The sequence below is a fragment of the Bombina bombina genome, chromosome 12 (assembly GCF_027579735.1).
Source record: "Bombina bombina isolate aBomBom1 chromosome 12, aBomBom1.pri, whole genome shotgun sequence".
NCBI classification, from domain to species: domain Eukaryota; kingdom Metazoa; phylum Chordata; class Amphibia; order Anura; family Bombinatoridae; genus Bombina; species Bombina bombina.
Window position 1 is genome coordinate 15,500,835 of NC_069510.1, and position 23,104 is coordinate 15,523,938.

A 23,104-nucleotide genomic window follows, 5' to 3' on the forward strand; every position below is an offset into this window, starting at 1 on the left:
TCTTGGTCAGCGGATGTATCATCCAAGACAAAATTGCTTAACATCCCTTTCAAAGGTAAAACTCTCTTTGGGCCAGAATTGAAAGAGATTATCTCAGACATCACTGGGGGAAAGGGCCACGCCCTTCCACAAGATAGGCCTTTCAAGGCCAAGAATAAGTCTAATTTTCGTTCCTTTCGCAATTTCAGGAACGGACCGGCCTCTAATTCTGCATCCTCTAAGCAAGAGGGTAATGCCTCACAGCCCAAACCAGCCTGGAAACCTATGCAAGGCTGGAACAAGGGTAAGCAGGCCAAAAAGCCTGCTGCTGCTAACAAAACAGCATGAAGGAGTAGCCCCCGATCCGGGACCGGATCTAGTAGGGGGCAGACTCTCTCTCTTTGCTCAGGCTTGGGCAAGAGATGTTCAGGATTCCTGGGCACTAGAAATAGTTTCTCAGGGTTATCTTCTGGAATTCAGGGAACTACCCCCAAGGGGAAGGTTCCACATGTCTCACTTATCCTTAAACCAAATAAAGAGACAGGCGTTCTTACATTGTGTAGAAGACCTGTTAAAGATGGGAGTAATACACCCTGTTCCAAGGACGGAACAAGGAATGGGATTTTACTCAAATCTGTTCGTAGTTCCCAAAAAAAGAGGGAACCTTCAGACCAATTCTGGATTTAAAGATCCTAAACAAATTTCTCAGGGTACCATCGTTCAAAATGGAAACCATTCGAACGATTCTACCCACTATCCAGGAAGGTCAATTTATGACTACCGTAGACCTAAAGGATGCGTACCTACATATTCCTATCCACAAAGAACATCATCAGTTCCTAAGGTTCGCCTTTCTGGACAAACATTACCAGTTTGTGGCCCTCCCATTCGGGTTAGCCACTGCTCCAAGGATTTTCAGACCGAGGGGCATTGCAGTAGTACCGTACTTGGACGACATTCTAATACAAGCGTCGTCCCTTTCAAAAGCAAAGGCTCATACAGACATCGTTCTGGCCTTTCTCAGATCTCACGGATGGAAGGTGAACATAGAAAAAAGTTCTCTGTCTCCGTCAACAAGAGTTCCCTTCTTGGGAACAATAATAGATTCCTTAGAAATGAGGATTTTTCTGACAGATGTCAGAAAGTCAAAACTTCTAAGCGCTTGTCAAGTTCTTCACTCTGTTCCACGTCCTTCCATAGCTCAGTGCATGGAAGTAGTAGGGTTGATGGTTGCAGCAATGGACATAGTTCCTTTTGCGTGAATTCATCTAAGACCATTACAACTGTGCATGCTCAAACAGTGGAATGGGGACTATACAGACTTGTCTCCAGTGATTCAAGTAGATCAGATGACCAGAGATTCACTCCGTTGGTGGCTGACCCTGGACCATCTATCCCAGGGAATGAGCTTCCGCAGACCAGAGTGGGTCATTGTCACGACCGACGCCAGCCTAGTGGGCTGGGGCGCGGTCTGGGAACCCCTGAAAGCTCAGGGACTATGGTCTCGGGAAGAGTCTCTTCTCCCGATAAACATTCTGGAACTAAGAGCGATATTCAATGCTCTCAGGGCTTGGCCTCAGCTTGCAAAGGCCAGATTCATAAGATTCCAATCAGACAACATGACGACTGTTGGGTATATCAATCATCAGGGGGGAACAAGGAGTTCCTTAGCGATGAAAGAAGTGACCAAAATAATACAATGGGCGGAGGATCACTCCTGCCATCTATCTGCGATCCACATCCCAGGTGTAGAAAACTGGGAAGCGGATTATCTGAGTCGTCAGACATTCCATCCGGGGGAGTGGGAACTCCACCCGGAGATCTTTGCCCAGTTGACTCAATTATGGGGCATTCCAGACATGGATCTGATGGCGTCTCGTCAGAACTTCAAGGTTCCTTGCTACGGGTCCAGATCCAGGGATCCCAAGGCGACTCTAATGGATGCACTAGTAGCACCTTGGACCTTCAACCTAGCTTATGTGTTTCCACTGTTTCCTCTCATTCCCAGGCTGGTAGCCAGGATCAAACAGGAGAGGGCCTCGGTGATCTTGTTAGCTCCTGCGTGGCCACGCAGGACTTGGTATGCAGACCTGGTGAATATGTCATCGGTTCCACCATGGAAGCTACCTTTGAGACAGGACCTTCTTGTTCAGGGTCCATTCGAACATCCAAATCTGGTCTCCCTCCAGCTGACGGCTTGGAGATTGAACGCTTGATTCTATCAAAGCGTGGGTTTTCAGATTCTGTGATAGATACTCTGGTTCAGGCCAGAAAACCAGTGACTAGAAAGATTTACCATAAAATATGGAAAAGATATATCTGTTGGTATGAATCCAAGGGATTCCCATGGAATAAGATAAAAATTCCTAAGATTCTTTCCTTTCTGCAGGAAGGTTTGGATAAAGGATTATCTGCGAGTTCTCTAAAAGGACAGATTTCTGCTTTATCTGTCTTACTACACAAACGACTGGCAGCTGTGCCAGATGTTCAAGCATTTGTTCAGGCTCTGGTTAGAATCAAGCCTGTTTACAGACCTTTGACTCCTCCCTGGAGTCTAAATCTAGTTCTTTCAGTTCTTCAAGGGGTTCCGTTTGAACCTCTACATTCCATAGATATTAAGTTATTATCTTGGAAAGTTTTGTTTTTGGTTGCTATTTCTTCTGCTAGAAGAGTTTCAGAGTTATCTGCTCTGCAGTGTACTCCGCCCTATCTGGTGTTCCATTCAGATAAGGTTGTTTTGCGTACTAAGCCTGGTTTTTTTCCAAAGGTTGTTTCCAACAAGAATATTAACCAGGAGATAGTTGTACCTTCTTTGTGTCCGAATCCAGTTTCAAAGAAGGAACGTTTGCTACACAATTTAGATGTAGTCCGTGCTCTAAAATTCTACTTAGCAGCTACAAAAGAGTTCAGACAAACATCTTCTCTGTTTGTCGTCTATTCTGGTAAAAGGAGAGGTCAAAAAGCAACTTCTACCTCTCTTTCCTTTTGGCTTAAAAGCATCATCCGATTGGCTTATGAGACTGCCGGACGGCAGCCTCCTGAAAGAATCACAGCTCACTCCACTAGGGCTGTGGCTTCCACATGGGCCTTCAAGAACGAGGCTTCTGTTGATCAGATATGTAAGGCAGCGACTTGGTCTTCACTGCACACTTTTGCCAAATTTTACAAATTTGATACTTTTGCTTCTTCGGAGGCTATTTTTGGGAGAAAGGTTTTGCAAGCCGTGGTGCCTTCCGTTTAGGTAACCTGATTTGCTCCCTCCCTTCATCCGTGTCCTAAAGCTTTGGTATTGGTTCCCACAAGTAAGGATGACGCCGTGGACCGGACACACCAATGTTGGAGAAAACAGAATTTATGCTTACCTGATAAATTACTTTCTCCAACGGTGTGTCCGGTCCACGGCCCGCCCTGGTTTTTTAATCAGGTCTGATGAATTATTTTCTCTAACTACAGTCACCACGGTACCATATGGTTTCTCCTATATTTTTCCTCCTGTCCGTCGGTCGACTGGGGTGGGCGGAGCCTAGGAGGGACTATATGGCAAGCTTTGCTGGGACTCTTTGCCATTTCCTGTTGGGGAAGAGATATTCCCACAAGTAAGGATGACGCCGTGGACCGGACACACCGTTGGAGAAAGTAATTTATCAGGTAAGCATAAATTCTGTTTTCCAAGGACGACTCCAGACAGTTGGTAATACCTCTATATCCCTCCACAGTCACTAAGTCCAGGCTGGTAGTGGAATAGTGGTTATGTCCGTCAGAGTATTTCGTTTATACACAATAGGGATAATACACAGTGAGATTGACAAGCAAACACCGTCATATATTGTAAAAGAAAACTAAGTGTAAGCTACGATCCTCAGCACACAAACCACAGAGTTCCTAGCTGCAGACCCGGAACTTGGGCGGCCTCACAGGAACGATTGGCTAGAAGGAGTGGGTGGGCCTCTACGCGTTTCGTCCCGTCACAGCGTGGCGTAATTTACGCTTCCGCAATCTCAATCCGATGCAGATTGATGCTTGCGTCATCCCAGATGTTTCCAATTCACATTCGACTCTATTTCACCCTTTTCCAAATTTATCAAACATCCAACAGCTACGCTCGCGTCTATTTTGACGCAGCGTACCTATCTTTCAAACCACCACCCTTGAGGCCGCGAATGCCATAGAAATCAATGGGAGTCTGAAAACACAGAAAGGTTATGTGCGATGCTGCAAGACAATGAAGCATATTAGATAATAAAAGTAAATTAGAAACTTTATTAAAATGCTATACTCTTTCTAAATCAAACAATATTATTGCTCCAAATTTGGTGCAAAGTATTGCTTCAATTTTGATGCACTAGTAGATATAGGGATACAAATTAAATACATTACTACTTATGGATTATGTTACATCTTTGTCTCTCATTACAAAGCAAGGGGACAATATTATTGCTCCTAACTTGGTGCACTAGTAGATATAGAGATAAAAATGAAATAAATACATAACATAATATAGCTAACTACCTTTTTTTTTTTTGTGGATACATCTATATGCACCATGTTTAAGGCATGTAATACAAGTCCCACTCTCCACTTCGCACCAAATTTGACGCAACACTTTTCCCACCAAATATGATGCAATACTCATGGACAACCCACACACTAGTGACTTTTTCAACCACTTTTGATCGGGTTATGCATAAGCACATGATTTATGACATCATACAATCAAATTTAAATATACATTTTATACTATCACTAACAAATCAAATTGCTTGATACTTCTGTCATTGATTACTCATCAGAACTTGTAAGTGCAATTTGTTACATTGTTTCTTATAATTTGAATGTATGTATATGTGTAATTAGTATTACAGATAAACATTGATGCTGACATTAGGACACACATTGTAATATTTTAGACAATGATTTTAAATATCGAATGATGTTTGATTCAATATAATCTTAAACTGATAGCTCAAAGGGATAGCCCACCTAACATTAAATTGTCATGAATCAGATACAGCAGAAATTAAAATCACCTCTTTACTGTCATGCTATATTCAGTGTTTTTCTTCCTTCTCTTGAATTTAATTTTCATTAAGAAATGTCATCTTATATGACAGCCGATTTTATAACACTTGTGTAGGGGTGGTGTTTAAAAATACACTGCAATCAGAAAGGCTTACACAGGTGCAGAGAGAAAACATTTCTGGAGATCATTACAGAATTACACTATGTTGCTATTTCTCTTTCCTTTTCTTTGAGGAACCCTAAGGATACAAAGAATCAGAGGAGTCTCAACAAGAACACGCATATCCTTATATGAACTTTTTATTTTATATCTTTTGTTTTTGATTCTCTTTGAATCATCACATTTATTTCGCAGAGAGAAAACTGGCCCAGCTCTTAATATATCCATTAATTGCAAATAAATACATATGATACCCTTATTACATGTTATATTCACAATTATTCTTGCTCAGAATAATAATATATTTACAATATATAAATATAGTGTTATAAATAAACACAGAAATATGAAAGATAACATTGTTTAGAAAATAAAAAAGTAATTTAGGGACATATAAATATGTTTGCAAAAGATTTCTGACATAACAAATAAATAGAAAAAATAAATATCTATGAGCTATTATTGTTTGTTCAGGTATAAATATAGCTTAACATTAACGGATGAAAAATAAAAGATTAGCTTTAGAGAAATGGGCTTGTTCATGAACAGTAATGATATGGTATAAATAACATTGGAAAAAACAGAATATCCACAACATCGATGACTCTAAATTTAACAAAAGTCTGATGCTCATCGCTCCGTACATGACGCGCGTGTTTTTGACAGCCTTTTTGATAAATGAGGGCGTCGTATGTAGATCCGTGGCAGCGATGTCTGGCGAGCGTATTGACGACAGCGAATGCACCAAGATTGACGCTTTGATAAATCGAGGCCATGCAGCTAGAGTAAAAGTGGAGCATAATTGATAACTAAGGGGCCGATTTATCAAGAGAAACAGAAGTTATGAATCAGCCATTGGCTTAGCACACCATAGACTTAGCGCAACATAGGCTTAGCACACCATTAGGCTTATTGCACCATAGGCTTAGCACACCATATACTTAGCACACCATTAGGCTTATTGCACCATAGGCTTAGCACACCATATACTTAGCGCACCATAGGCTTAGCACACCATAGGCTTAGCGCACCATAGACTTAGCGCACCATAGGCGTAGCACACCATATACTTAGCACACCATAGACTTAGCGCACCATAGGCTTAGCACACCATAGGCTTAGCGCACCATAGACTTAGCGCACCATAGGCTTAGCACACCATTAGGCTTATTGCACCATAGGTTTAGCACACCATAGACTTAGCACACCATATACTTTGCACACCATAGACTTAGCACACCATATACTTAGCACACCATAGACTTAGCGCACCATAGGCTTAGCACAACATAGGCTTAGCACAACATAGGCTTAGCGCACCATAGGCTTAGCACACCATAGGCTTAATGCACCATAGGCTTAATGCACCATAGGCTTAATGCACCATAGGCTTAGCACACCATAGACTTAGCGCACCATAGACTTTAGCGCACCATAGGCTTATCACACCATAGACTTAGCACACCATAGGCTTAGCACACCATAGGCTTAATGCACCATAGGCTTAATGCACCATAGGCTTAATGCACCATAGGCTTAGCACACCATAGACTTAGCGCACCATAGACTTTAGCGCACCATAGGCTTAGCACACCATAGACTTAGCACACCATAGGCTAAGCACACCATAGGCTTAGCACACCATAGACTTAGCACACCATTAGGCTTAGTGCTTGAGCGATATCCTACAAGAATTGTACTGTGCGCCAATATAAGTCTGTTATGTGCAGGATTTAGCGCACCCACGTTATCCAACATGCAGATGTTAGCGCTTCCCAGACATAGCACTTTGTAATTTAAACACAAAAATAGAAGCGCTGTTTATTGCAGTGGTTCAGTGTTAAAGCACAATAGTGCTAATAAACCGGTAATTTAGTAAAACTCTGATATTTTTTTGCAATCTGCCTTGTGTACATGTTTCAGAAAGAATCCACACGTCTGTATATGTAGTTTACTTTAAATGTAATGCAATAACAAGCTATAAAATGTAAAATAAACAAGGCATGCAGATGCTAAAATGCATTGGCAAGAAACACAATAAATGCTACAAAAGAGCAACAAATGAACCCTTCCTGATTAGAGATTGAATAATGGCGGATTTATATAGTGGTACAACAGCACAGCTCTCAGTTATTGATTGTTAAAGCAGCTGGGATATTCATAGGGGAATCTGCAGTTTTGAAAGGGCCAGATTACAAATGGAGCGGTTTTTAATGCTCCCGCACGTGCGCTAACTCTGCTAGAAGTAAGCTTTTGCGTGCGTCAGGCAGTGTCCGTATTACAAGCTCAAAGTAAAGAGTTTTTCACTTGCGCACTAACCCGATGCAAGCAAAAAGCCAAACTTAAAATACCACATGCTCGTTAGCGTATTTCCCCATAGAAGACAATGGAGAAAAAAAAAAAAACCTGTGCAAACCCGAATGCAGAATGCATATTCTCACGTGCACTAAAAAAAAAAATGTGCAAACCCGAATGCAGAATGCATATTCTCACGTGCACTATCTGACATGAAACTATGAATATTTCACATTCCAATGTTCTTCACCTAGAACAGCATGTTCTATTTATTCATAAATACATATTTCTACACACATCTGATGATATTTTGTGCAATATATATATACTGTATAACAAGCTACTGGGGTTATAAACAATAAATATAAATCATTTTTCAGGTAGTGTTATTATAGGTGTAAATGTAGTGTGTAATGTATTTTTGATGTGTTTAGTGACACTTTTTTGTTTTGCAAAACAGTTCACCAGAGCTGTTAAATTCAATTGCGCTCAAGCGTTCACGTTTACTTTCAACTTGTAATACAAGCGCTAAACCCCACACAATAAACAGATGAAATAAAACCCTTTTCGCCTGCTCATAACTGTTAGCGCACCACTCGTAAAATTGCCTGTCTAGATGGGACTTGTTTTTTATTAATAAACATACAGTTAATACATAATGAGCCATCTCTTTTACTGCTTAACTTAATCAGACCCATTCACTCTATTCTTAACTCTATTCTCCTGTATTAAAGCTATATTTACCTTTTTGCTAATAAGTTTGCATTTGCAGGTTACTCTTTAATAACCTTCATTCCTGTGGGTGCAAGAGACATTCAGATAGTGGAGCGCAAGAAGTCTGCAGATGTCCTGGGTGAGTGAATTTCTCTTGCCGCTTACAATACAAGAAGGTGATTGGTTGTTAGCGTTCTGTGTTTTTTAAAACTAAATTAACTCTTGGTTGCTAGATGGGCATCATGTAATCTTTGTTATGTTGCATATCTCAACATGCGGTTGGATTGACGACATTCATGAGATATTTGTCTTTTAAGCTGTTGCAGATGAAATGGGAAACTTCTATTTCAATGGTAATTTCAAGGTAGACAGCCCAAAAAACTTCAATATTGCGGGAACTGTGTTTAAATACAGAAGACCCATGGATGTCTATGAAACTGGCATTGAATATATAGTGGCTCAAGGTCCGACCAACCAAGGTCTCAACATTATGGTGAGCACATCTCTAAAAAACAATAAATTCCCATGCAGAGATTTTACCAAAAAAAGCTTCATAAACAGCTAAAATGTATACAGACACAACACTCTGATTTCTATAAGTTGTTACTATAAAGCAATAGAATATTTATGTGTTTGTTTGTTTTTAATGTGACAAACAAATGGATTCCATACTAATTAATAAAGGAGAATAGTATAATCAACCAATGCATGACAAAAAGACAATGCAATTATGTTTTCTATAAATTTTAAACACAGTAACATTTTATGGCATATTCCCTGTCCCCTGTATCACATGACAACCATCAGCCAAGCATAGTCTTATACACATATATGAGCCGTGAACTCTCACACTGCTCAGTTGTAGATGGTGCTTCAGAAAGTGTGCACATAAAAGGCCTGTGCACACTCTGCACACTCTTTAAAGAGTAAGCAGTTGTCCTTTTACTATTATTTTTTTTTTGCACTACCTCTTTTACAGGCAAAGAAAAAAGTCAGAGCCTCCGGCCGCCCAAGGCACAGCGCTCTTTACCAATGAGGTGACGTTTCCACCTCTAAACCAATAGCCGTGCTAGGATATATATGTCAGATGACATGCACGGCTATTGGTTTAGAGGTAAAAATGTCACCTCATTGGTAAAGAGCGCTGTGCCGTGGGCGACCAGAAGCTCTGACTTTAGCAAGGAGCCGCAGCACAGATAGGGTGAATTTAGCACCCTTTTGATCAATGGAACTCCAGTTTATTTTTAATGATGGTGAATTCTGTGTTTTTTAAACACTTGAAATTACCATCACCTTAAAGCTTCTGTCATAATCCTACAACTAAACATTACAACTTTTCCAAGTGTATGAGATGTGATCAAACTGTGTCATGGAATAAAAATGTTATACACTATTGCAAACAATGTAGTGTCTTTGCATATCTAGATATGCTCTTCAGCACAGGAAACCAAGAGAACAATGTGAATCTGATTACAGAAGTGAATTGGAAAGTTTTTAAAAATTGCTTGCTTTATTCAAATTATGGAAGTTTAATTCTGATTATCATTTTCCTTAAGTGCAGGGGTAATGTCCCACCCCTCTCTATCTGTGAATATAAATGTTTAAAAATAACTCTACTCCTGGATCCAAATTGATTATTGGTAATTGCAGTGACTGCAGAATATTGTAGCTGTGACTTTAGTAATATGGTTACCCAAATACTCTCAAATGCTTGGCCATGATATATTTCTGCAGTTATTATATCTGAAAGATAGATTAAATAATAGCCTTTTACACAATCTGTTGTAGTATTTCTTCCTTGGTAAAACAAATATTACTTAAATTAACTATAGGTAAAAGTGGAAAATATTATATTAATATTATATAACAACAACAACAACAAAATTGTGGAAATTAGCTACTGATTCCCAAAAGAACAAAGGAAATTAGAGTAAATTAGAAAATTGCTTAAAATTGCTGCTCTATCTGAATCATGAAAGAAAAAAATGTGTTTCATATCCCTTTAAAGGCACAGTTAACATCTTGTAATTCCAAGACAATTCTGCTGTTTTGCTATAGAATTACATATCAGCCAATATAATTTTTACTACAATTAATAGCCAAAATCCACTCACCATTTGTCTTATTTGGATGAGCCAATCTGGGCTTTCTTCTGCAGACAACAAGGCTAACCACAGTCATAATGTTAATATTAAGTGCATTATCTGTTATGCAATCAAGCCAATTAATGAAAGATATATTGTAGGGTTAGAGTTGAGACGTCAGCAGGTGCATTTCATGTTCTGAGTATTAGAAATTGCTCACTTTTTATAGCTAAATTTCATAAAAAAGGAGCAAAATAAATAATGAACATATATTACAAAATTGTTTCAGTATGTATAACTAAATGTTTTATATAAATAATTCAAGGTTATACAATTTACATATAATTTTAGGTATGGAACCAAAATGGCAAGAATCCGTCAATTACTTTCCAGTACACTTTATTGCGTAGGCCACACTCCCGTCTCGTCCAGCCCATCTTCTATACGTTTTCAGACTCAGAGAGCGGGGAGAGTAAGGAGTCTGAGGACGGGGCATTGGATTTCACTGCCAGAAACTCCAGCTATCACAGAGGACGTGGAGAGTCTCCCAGCTTCAGTAGGGATAGGTCAAACAAGAGACCCACTCCAGTGAACCAGCCTGAGACAAATGAGATCTACGGTGGAGGCGAGAAGATGGACTGTGACTGTGAGAAAAAGCCCAACGCCAAGCACGTAAAGGGTGTGACATCAGCTTTTGTTTCTGTATAGAGATTAGCATACAGATAAATAGGGATACGTTTATTTGTTAGATAAATACACAAACTGTGCTACAATCTTTAAAGGGATTTTAAATAGTAAATACATGATAGACATGATGGGGACAATTTATCAAGGGCTGAATGGCCCCTGTTTCCACATGAGCCTTCAGGGTCCCCTGATGCCCCTATTTCCGCGCTCCTTAACTGGTCCGCTACCTCTGAGGCTGCAGACATCAATCCGCCCGATAGTATACAATTGGCTTGATTGACACCCCCTGCTAGCAGACGATTGACAGCGAATCTGCAGGGGCGGCATTGCACAAGCAGTTCACCAGAACTGCTTGCTTGTGCAGTGCTAAATGCCGACAGCGTATGTATGCCGACAGCGATGTCTGACAGACATGATACGCTGCAGTGTATCATGTCGGACAGACATTGATAAATCGGCCTCAATGAGTGCCCGCTTTCATAGGCACCAATGGGAGCCTCGTTTTAATCCAACAGCCACAGAAAACCACCTAGCGCATCGCAGGAGCAACAATAAATATATATGTATATGAATAAATTCATATATATATTTATGTGTTTATATGTGGATATACATATATTAACACATAAATAGATATGTATATAAGCATATACATATATATTTATAGTGAAAATACAGTCCCCCAACTCCATGTTAAGGCACTGTACGTTCCATTTTTATTTATTTTTTTCAAACACCCAACATCACCTAACTTTAACCCCTTATAACTGCTTCGTGCAGATTTAGAAATAACAAATTAGAATTCTCATATTTATATATTATGAAATACTGTCCACTTTATTTGGGGGGGGGGCAATTGGGGCAACTTTTTATCTTTAACCAGCTGATTAATTGCACTTAGTCGTAGTGAAACCGCAAGCTTGCCGTAGCATTAACCAGCCACTTGTAATGGTTGGTTAGTTAACGTGTGCCCATTAACAGGCAAGTTTGCCCCTTTATGGGTGAGCGTTAAGATAGCGCCTCACTTGTAACCTAGCCCTTAGTTTCTATAACGGGTGCTGCTGCATTTGAACTAATTTTCTATTTACTAGTTGATGCATGTCTGTCCCTAACTGTTCTCAGTAGGAGTGTGAGATAATGGAAAAATGTAAGTTTAAGCACTGCAGCACCCATAATTTATAGGAACTTAGTGGAATTTAAAAAAAAAAAAAAAACAACAATTGTTAGAGCTATTTTACATAAAAGGGGGACAAATACATATTTAAAGTATACTGCAAAAGTTTCTTAACTACACATAAACATTTTATTTTCAAATCTCATACTGTTTATTATCCCTTTAAGGTTTTGCAGATAATAAATCTGACATGGCTAATTTGCTTTTCTTGAAGTTATTTTATTGGCCTACAAAGCTAAGTGTTTACCATGCACACAGGAATTATATTTTACTTGTAAGATTATGTATTTGTTTGTATTAAAGATATGTTAACCCAAAATAAATACTGTCTTTCTATAGATCCAAGCACAAACAGGACTAGATATGTGTCTGATACTGGAGAATTAGACGCAACATCTAAGCTCAACTCAAAGGAATTTACCTCAAGTAATGCTATTATCAACCAGCTGTCCAGCAAAATTTCAGACTCCAGGGAACCATTTTTAAACATAACGCGAGGTGTCCTCTTCTCCCAGGGAGAACCGCTCAACTCTGTTGAAAATAACCTGGACACACTATATGTAGACTATGATGACATTGATGAGACTGCACCGCTCAATCTCAATGTCACCTTCTTGGAGTTGAGTAGTGACCGGACAACCAATACCTCAGCAGAAACTCATCTCAACAACACAAACATTTCAACAAACAACTCATCGTCAAACAGAACCCAAAAAGTGAGGTAAGTACATTGTTGTAATTATATCTTGAGATCTTCTGTACCACTTCCATTTTGTGATGAAAAGTATTAGAGCTAATACAACCTTAGGAAATAGTTTTGATCTCAACTTAAATGTATTTTGTGAGGACCACGGTCAGCTAAAATTGTAACAACAACAAGAAATAGAACTTTATTGACTAATTTCAAAGTTATAAAGCTTTATTGTAACAAGGTGTCTCACTACTAACCCATGTGTGTTAGAACGTCTAGCCATGACCAAATGGGACTTACAATAGCATATTTAATTGGCCCTTAACTGCAACTTTTGTTTTTTGAGCACATTTCTCACCCCCAAACCATAGTTTTTATTTTAAGAAAAAAGCTCATTATTAAATTGTCTATATCCAATCAATATCTTACCGATTCTCTCTTGAAAAATGAGTGCACACAGATAATGTGAGTTAATGCCATTTATTATCCTTATAGGTACACATAATAATGTATAATGATGGTGTTGCCAGTATATCATGCACTGTTATGTTGTATTTAGACTATTGGCATTGGAATGTTATTAGCCTCTTTATGACAACACTGTATATGATGTCTTAGGTTTCCATAGAAAGTCACTTTTACATTTTACTCTCTAGATGCCAGAGACAAATTGCATTTTTGTGCTCCACTTGTAATCTGACCTGGAATTTGTTACGTCTATTTTCAAAACCCATTGAAAAGACAATGCAAAAAAAATCAAGCAAACTTTCTGTATGAGATGTGTACTTTCAGCAATGAAACTCCTATATCTATGAACCATTCTTTCATTATATCCAACGTTTGCTCAGAAGACAGAAGGATTTAGTTCTGCAAATACCAAGCAGCCAGCTCAATTCACTGACATAATGAGAATTTAAACCACATGGAAAAGGCAAGAAAACAAGAATAAATAATTTGCTTTCTTTGTGAGTGACTAGGGTCAGTGTTTTAGCTTCGTAAAGGGTCCAGGCTGCATTTCACAGTATGTCAGCCTCCTGACTACTAAAATTCACATGGTGCCATTGTGCTTACTTAAAATATAGGATGTCTACAGTTCAGGGGTGAAGGATATTGACCACAGAAACCAAAATAACTTTTCACCGGTATCTCTGGGTACTGTTAGCGAGATATTTATAAACATAGACTTAAGGATACATATGATGGAACCATATGTTGCCACTTATCTAGAAATATCGATGGAAAAGTCCTATATAAATCGTATCCATATGTTTCGCTAAGCGTGTGTGTAGGTACATGTGTATCTGTATTGCTGTAATAAATATCACCCTTTATCATACTTCGTTCTTGAAGTCCACTTCTGCTTATAAAGATGGAAAATGTTTAAACAAGACTGCTCCATCCAGATGGAGATAAATAGATGTTTCAAATGAATATTGCTGTTTACACCAAATAAAACATGCTCTTCAACCTAGAAATGCTTCAGACAGATGTTCTATATTTCACTTCACAAAGTATCATAATAAATTTAATGGGAATTTTTTGAATTCATTAAGTCAATCAGTTCTTCAAGATTCTTTCAGTTCCTAGAGGTCCGACAATCACTGATTAAGTGTTAAATCGCTGCATCGTTAAATCCAGGTGCACAGACTGTTAATCCCCGAAGCCCTAAGGATTTTAGTTTGCTACAAAGACATTTCTTGCATTTAGGCAGCCAAAACAACATTTGAGTCCAAAGATTTCTTCCTGCCAATTTTTTTTTCTTCTCTTTTTGGCTATAAAGTCTTAAGTGAAACTTTGTAAGAATAATTGAGGGCAGAAAAAATAGGTTTTGCTTTAAAACGTTTGGAGTAACAGTTCTGAAATGACAGTGCATACCCAGACAATTAAAGAACAACAACAACAACAAAATCATGGTCTGTTGCTAAAAAGAGAAATAACAGAGCACACACACACATATATATATATAGTTTCAAGAGAATGAGAGTAATGTGGGGATGATTCTACATAACAAAGGCTTTATACTGACTAATTGTACAACCTTTATCTGAAAATAGATACAGAGAGATTAAGTGACTTTAGACATTAATGACGTGACGCCACACCATGGCTATTAATCAAAAGTTGCACTAAACAATAAGGGCCAAAGAATCAGGTAAAGGTGCACATTATGTTCAAACTATAAACTACAATCTTAAAAAATAACAATTTATGATCTAATGAGCTATGAATTTTTTATTTATTTTTTTTAACTTAAGAATTTATGTGCGGAATCTGTTGGCGCTCTACAAATACCTGATAATAATAATAAATAGAGCATGCAATTTTAAGAAACGTTTGAATTTACCTCTATTAACAAGCTTTCTTCTTTCTCTTGGTACCCTTTGTTGAAGAGTAAACCTACGTAGGCCCATAGGACCACATTAGCATGGGAGTTTCCTCAGTACTCCATAGCAGTAGCATTTGCAACAATGTGTAATGCCGTATAATTCTAAAGACACATGCATACTGCTGCTATTGCTTCTGCAAGTCTACCTAGCCTTACTCTTGAACAAAAGATTCAGAGAGAACAAATTAATTTTGATAATAGATGTTAAATGGAAAGTTTCTTTAAATTGCATATCCTTTCTTATTCTGACTTTACTGTCCCTCTTATTGCATAAATACCTCTGTTGCATATAAAGTATGTCCATATGCAGTGGGGACAGTATGCAGAACTTATGAATACCACATCCTAAACAGATAACACAATGTATCCTGATCTAGCAGAAAAATGGGAATCCAACATGGTCCAACAACAACACATTTTTGGCAAGAGTTTAAACACATTCATTATTAACAGCAACGGTAGCCACATGTTAATCCTTACACTGTTTAGCTGCATTGCTTCTAATCTAAGTGGGACCTACATACATTGTCATTCATATGTACTGAAGAACCCATGTGTATGAGAACAAACGTAACTAGGTTACATAGATTCTAGTAGCGCACGCTATTTACACAGTGTTGTGTGGTCACAAACAACCACAGTGGTAACGCTACTCCTTCTAGCTGCACTTGATACGCAGCAAGTTCACCCATTTGTTTCTTTAAGTAATATACCATAAGATACCTGTTGCAAAAGCTATAATGTGCAACACATTACACCTTGTTAACCAATCCACGAGGGGACGAGGTCTAAGAATCGACCTCTTGTTTTGCATTTTAAGAAGAACATTTGCATTTCCCTAAGGCACCTTAAGACAAAGTAATGATAGAATGTGCTCTATGTGCTCTAAAGACAAAGGTTACAAGAGGGCTTCTACTGCATAGAAATGAGAAAGCGCCATGATTGTAGATCTCAGTCAGATGAACCTCAGGAGAAACGTAAAATGTGTTTGTTTTCTAGTAGTTGTCACTTTTTGCACCAGGCTGAAGGTACTTTAGATCATTGCTTTCTCCCAGAAACTCATTTTTCAAAGCGAGAATCAGTGTTGATGTTATTGGGTGACTTAGTATGAAGATGTATGATATGGATGGCAAATTATAGAATTAAAAAATAAATGTTTAGCTGTAGCCTTATATATATATATGTAATCTAATATATACATTTATATTTAAAGGGACAATATCAATAGTATATGACAGATATTAATTTTCAGTTGCCACCACCTCACACTTCAGTTTCATCAGCCCGTAACCTACCAAACCCCTGGTATTTTTATTGCCCCCTATTCTTTTTTTATGTGAAAATCTATCACTGAGCTGTCAAGGCCTCATGCCATTACATAAACGATCACAGTATTGTAACAATTTTATTACATTATTGGACCTTCTAAGATATAGAAAGTAAATATGGAGCATCAAATAAATTGCAAAATTACGCCAAGGGTATCCTAGTGACAAAAAGTGCCATATTGAATGTAAACTAATGATAATGTCCCTTTAAACAATACCTGCACAGGTCTATGACACCTCTTGCATGGATTGGCCGCAGGTTGACTGTGTTCTCATTGGTTAATTTGTTTGCATGTTACCGTATGTTTTAATGCCTGCTTCTCCACCCCAACCAGAATGTGGGATTCTTATTTCCAAACATTACCCACTCCCCTTAATTTGTATTCATTTTTAATGGCTCAATATGGGATTCTGAGGGCCTTGATACCTGGTATCTAATGAAACTGTAAGTTAAAGCAGATCTCTACTACTAGTAGTCACATGATTCCAGCAAATCTCCCAGCAATAATAAATACATTTGATAGTATTTCTCATTATTGACTCAAACATATTATGTCTTTTTTTTCTCAAATGATAACTTTTAGATTTTTTTTTATCTCAAAATATTAGGAATAACTTGGCCAGTCTAATATGCAGAGCTATATTAACTTAGTAAATTGAAAATTCATATTGAATATGGACTTTGTAAACATTGGTATAGATTCATTTAACGCATCATGAGGTTGAAAAGGGGCAGCTATCTTCTGAGCGTATCAGTTTTATGGAGCGCTATTGACATATTTAGTTGTATTAAGTGCACAGTACATGAAATCTCACTAATGAAACAAGAATGTACCAGTATTGTTAAACAGTTAAAACAATTACAACCGCAACTTTGGAAAAAAAAGTTGTCTCATTGGATAGAACGAGTAGCGCCATAGAAGCCTTGCAGACAGAATGAGGGGCCTACCTTGTGATCAGAATTTTTCACTTAAAGGGACAGTCATAATTAGACATTCATGATTTAGGTAGAACATACCATTTTAAACAAATTTCCAATTTGCTTCTATTATTTAATTTGCTTCCTTCTCTTGTTATCCTTTGCTGAAAAGTTTATCTAGGTAAGCCCAGGAGCAGCAAAGAACCTAGGTTCTATCTTCTGATTGGTGGCTGCATATATATACCGATTGTCATTGGCTCACCCAACAAATGATACCAAGAGAATGAAAAAATAAATGATAATAGACGTAAACTGGAAAGTTGTTTAAAATTGTATGTTCTACCTAAATCATGAAAGAAACATTTTGGGTTTCTTGTCCCTTTAAAACCTTGGCCAAGCATGCAGAATGCATAAAGACTATTGTCCTTGTAAAGTATCTAATGTTGTGGTCTTGTTTTTATTTTCCTCTTTACGTGTCTTTAACTGTTTTCTAGTTTTCCCCAATTTGAATTTGTTTTGTGATGTGGGGAACACGTTCTAAGTGTGGAGAGAGGAACTATTACTAAATAGATGCTGCTGTTTTGGTCGTAATGGAGCTCAAGGGGCCTAGTTATCAAGCCGTCAACCTCAAATACGCTGGAATTCCGCAGCGTATTTGTGGCGAGGCTGATTCGCCTTAGTTATCAAAGGCTCGAGACCGGCAAAAGTAGAATTTTGTGACGTAAACTTCGATCCGCCGGACTCAGTCCGACACAGATTGATTCTTACGTCACTCCAGATGTTCCGCACACAAGTGCGGCACATTCTCACTACTTTTGCTAGTTATCAAAAAACTAGCAGGTACGCTCGGCACTTTTACGGCCCAGCGTACCTGGTTTTCAAAGCGCCAGCCTGGAGGCGGCGGATCCCATAGGAATCAATGGGAGTCTGACCATAGCGAAAGTACAAGTTCGCTGCTGACAGACATCCCATTGATTCCTATGGGAGCTGTCTACACCTAACACCCTAACATGTACCCCGAGTCTAAACACCGCTAATCTGACCCCCCCTACACCGCCGCAACTAAATAAAGTTATTACCCCCTAAACCGCCGCTCCCGGAGCCCCCGCAAGCTACTCTATACATATTAACCCCTAAACTGCCGCTCCAGGAGCCCACCGCAACTATAATAAATGTATTAACCCCTAAACCGCCGCTCCATGAACCCGCCACAACCTATATTAAATGTATTAACCCCTATCCTGCCCCCCCTACACCGTCGCCACCTATAATAAATTTATTAACCCCTATCCTGCCCCCCACTACGCCGCCGCCACTGTAATAAAATTATTAACCCCTAAACCTAAGTCTAACCCTAACGCCCCCCTAACTTAAATAATTAATTAAATAAATCTAAATAAATTAACTCTTATTAACTAAATGAATCCTATTTAAAACTAAATACTTACCTTTAAAATAAACCCTAATATAGCTACAATATAATTAATAATTATATTATAGCTATCTTAGGATTTATATTTATTTTACAGGTAACTTTGTATTTATTTTAGCTAGTTAGAATAGTTATTAAATAGTTATTAACTATTTAATAACTACCTAGCTAAAATAAATACAAAATTACCTGTAAAATAAATCCTAACCTAAGTTACAATTAAACCTAATACTACACTATCATTAAATTAACTAAATAAACTACCTACAAATAACTACAATTAAATACAATTACATAAACTAACTAAAGTACAAAAAATAAAAAAAGCTAAGTTACAAAAAATAAAAAAATAAGTTACAAACACGTTAAAAATATTACAACAATTTTAAGCTACTTACACCTAATCTAAGCCCCCTAATAAAATGACAAACCCCCCAAAATAAGAAAAATCCCTACCCTATTCTAAATTAAATAAATTTCAAAGGTCTTTTACCTTACCAGCCCTTAAAAGGGCCATTTGTGGGGGCATGCCCCAAAAAGTTCAGCTCTTTTGCCTGTAAAAGAAAAATACAACCCCCCCAACATTAAAACCCACCACCCACATACCCCTAATCTAACCCAAACCCCCCTTACAAAAACCTAACACTAATCCCCTGAAGATCATCCTACCTTGAGTCGTCTTCACTCAGCCGAGCCACCGATGGAACTGAAGAGGACATCCGGAGCAGAAGAAGTTAATCCTCCAAGCGGCGCTGAAGAAATCTTCCATCCGATGAAGTCATCATCCAGGCGGCGCTGAAGAAGTCTTTGATCCGGCCGATGTCATCTTCCAAGAGGCGCTGAAGATGTCTTCTATCCGGGTGAAGTCATCTTCCAAGCCGGGTCTTGAATCTTCCTTCCGCCGACGCGGAACCACCTTCTTCACCGACGGACTACGACGAATGACGGCTCCTTTAAGGGACGTCATCCAAGATGGCGTCCCCTCAATTCCGATTGGCTGATAGGATTCTATCAGCCAATCGGAATTAAGGTAGGAAAATCTGATTGGCTGATGGAATCAGCCAATCAGATTCAAGTTCAATCCGATTGGCTGATCCAATCAGCCAATCAGATTGAGCTCGCATTCTATTGGCTGATCGGAACAGCCAATAGAATGCGAGCTCAATCTGATTGGCTGATTCCATCAGCCAATCAGATTTTTCCTACCTTAATTCCGATTGGCTGATAGAATCCTATCAGCCAATCGGAATTGAGGGGACGCCATCTTGGATGACGTCCCTTAAAGGAGCCGTCATTCGTCGTAGTCCGTCGGTGAAGAAGGTGGTTCCGCGTCGGCGGAAGGAAGATTCAAGACCCGGCTTGGAAGATGACTTCACCCGGATAGAAGACATCTTCAGCGCCTCTTGGAAGATGACATCGGCCGGATCAAAGACTTCTTCAGCGCCGCCTGGATGATGACTTCATCGGATGGAAGATTTCTTCAGCGCCGCTTGGAGGATTAACTTCTTCCGCTCCGGATGTCCTCTTCAGTTCCATCGGTGGCTCGGCTGAGTGAAGACGACTCAAGGTAGGATGATCTTCAGGGGATTAGTGTTAGGTTTTTGTAAGGGGGGTTTGGGTTAGATTAGGGGTATGTGGGTGGTGGGTTTTAATGTTGGGGGGGGTTGTATTTTTCTTTTACAGGCAAAAGAGCTGAACTTTTTGGGGCATGCCCCCACAAATGGCCCTTTTAAGGGCTGGTAAGGTAAAAGAGCTTTGAAATTTATTTAATTTAGAATAGGGTAGGGATTTTTCTTATTTTGGGGGGTTTGTTATTTTATTAGGGGGCTTAGATTAGGTGTAAGTAGCTTAAAATTGTTGTAATATTTTTAACATGTTTGTAACTTAATTTTTTATTTTTTGTAACTTAGCTTTTTTTATTTTTTGTACTTTAGTTAGTTTATGTAATTGTATTTAATTGTAGTTATTTGTAGGTAGTTTATTTAGTTAATTTAATGATAGTGTAGTATTAGGTTTAATTGTAACTTAGGTTAGGATTTATTTTACAGGTAATTTTGTATTTCTTTTAGCTAGGTAGTTATTAAATAGTTAATAACTATTTAATAACTATTCTAACTAGCTAAAATAAATACAAAGTTACCTGTAAAATAAATATAAATCCTAAGATAGCTATAATATAATTATTAATTACATTGTAGCTATCTTAGGGTTTATTTTACAGGTAAGTATTTATTTTTAAATAGGAATAATTTATTAAAGTATAGTGTAGTGTTAGGTGTAATTGTAACTTAGGTTAGGATTTATTTCACAGGTACATTTCTCTTTATTTTAGCTAGGTAAGCTATTAAATAGTTAATAACTATTTAATAGTTATTGTACATGGTTAAAATAAATTGAAAGTTACCTGTCAAATAAATATAAATCCTAAGATAGCTAGAATATAATTCTTATTTATATTGTAGCTATATTAGGGTTTATTTTAAAGGTAAGTATTTAGTTTTAAATAGGATTCATTTAGTTAATAAGAGTTAATTTATTTAGATTTATTTAATAAATATTTAAGTTAGGGGGGCGTTAGGGTTAGACTTAGGTTTAGGGGTTAATAATTTTATTACAGTGGCGGCGGCGTAGTGGGGGGCAGGATAGGGGTTAATAAATGTATTATAGGTGGCGACGGTGTAGGGGGGGCAGGATAGGGGTTAATAGGTTTAATATAGGTTGCGGCGGGTTCATGGAGCGGCGGTTTAGGGGTTAAACTATTTATTTAGTTGTGGAGAGGTGCGGGATCAGCAGGATAGGGGTTAATAATTTTATAATAGAGGGCGACAGTGTAGGGGGGGCAGGATAGGGGTTACTAGGTATACTGTAGGTGGCAGCGGTGTCCGGGAGCGGCGGTTTAGGGGTTAATACATTTATAAGAGTTGCGGCAGGGTCTAGGAGTGGCGGTTTAGGGGTTAATACATTTATAAGAGTTGCGGCGGGGTCTAGGAGCGGCGGTTTAGGGGTTAGTAACTTTATTTAGTTGCGGGGGGCTCCGGGGGCGCCGGTATAGGGGGTAGAACAGTGCAGTTTAGTGTGAGTGCTTAGTGACAGGCTAGCAATAAAGCTGGGAAAAAGCCGAAGGGCAGCGAGATCGGATGAGTGATAACTGTCACAGTCCGCTGCTCATCGCCCCGCGGCTTTTTGACAGCTTTATTTGATAACTTAGGCGAACGTATTCAAGGTCCGCGGCGGCGAAGGTAGGCGAGCTTAGGCGGGCGTATTGGGCCGGCGAAGCCAGAAAAGTAGACGGCTTGATAACTACCCCCCAAACTCTCAACTCGTGGATGTTATGACAGGCAGGCCCAAATCTTTATGAATCCCACACATTTTTTGTGATGTTACAGCCAATGGTTTTACAAATGGGTTATATTGAATCTATACCATTGTCTACACCTTAATTGCATAAAAGACTAATGTATAAATATAGTTTTACTTCAGGGGCCGATTTATTAAGGCCTGAATGTGCTCCAATGGAAGGCTCGCCGGAAACAGGAGTAAAGAAGCAGCGTTCAGGTTGATTGACCCCCCACCCTGCTAGCTGCCGATTGGCCGTGAATCTGCAGGGGACGGTATTGTACAAGCATTGCTTGTGCAATGATTAATGCCGACAGAGTATGCTGTCGGCATTTATCGATGTGCAGTGGACATGATCCGCTACAGCGGATCATGTCCGTCCGCACAATAATAAATCGGCCCCCTAGTGTCCAACATATTCCACAGCACACAACTAATAACAATACAATAACAGTACAAAGTATATAGACTCAATACCAAGTTATTTAAGTGATTTGATATAATTATACAAAACCTTAATAGTGACATTGAGGCCTATTTATAGTGTGGATCAGGTCCGCCAGACCTCGCTGAATGCGGATAGCAATACGCTCTCCATATTCAGCATTGCACCAGCATCTCTTGTGAACTTCTGGTGCAACGCCACCCCCTGCAGATTTGCGGCCAATTGGCCGTCAACAGGGGGTGTCAATCAACCCGATCGTACTCGATCGTGATCTCTGTCCGCTATGGAGCAGCAGTCTTTAGACCGCTGCTTCATAACTGATGTTTCTAGCGAGCCTGCAGGGCCCTCAAGTTCCATTCGGGCATCATAGTGTAAAGTTAAAAAGAGTTATATTGGTATGAAAATATTTATCATTATTAAAATGTTCATTTTATTTAGTGCCAAGGTCAGCAGCT

At 38.8% G+C, this 23,104-nt stretch overlaps 1 protein-coding gene across 1 annotated transcript in view; it reads left to right on the top strand.

The window, feature by feature from the left end:
- ADAMTSL2 (ADAMTS like 2) overlaps positions 1 to 23,104 on the top strand; it is a 134,828-nt gene that overhangs the window by 13,157 nt on the left and 98,567 nt on the right. The window contains exons 7-10 of the mRNA XM_053695958.1: positions 8,226 to 8,306; positions 8,485 to 8,660; positions 10,603 to 10,930; positions 12,452 to 12,833. Of these exons, the coding sequence (XP_053551933.1) occupies positions 8,226 to 8,306; positions 8,485 to 8,660; positions 10,603 to 10,930; positions 12,452 to 12,833 (967 nt within the window). The remainder of the gene's footprint in view (positions 1 to 8,225; positions 8,307 to 8,484; positions 8,661 to 10,602; positions 10,931 to 12,451; positions 12,834 to 23,104) is intronic.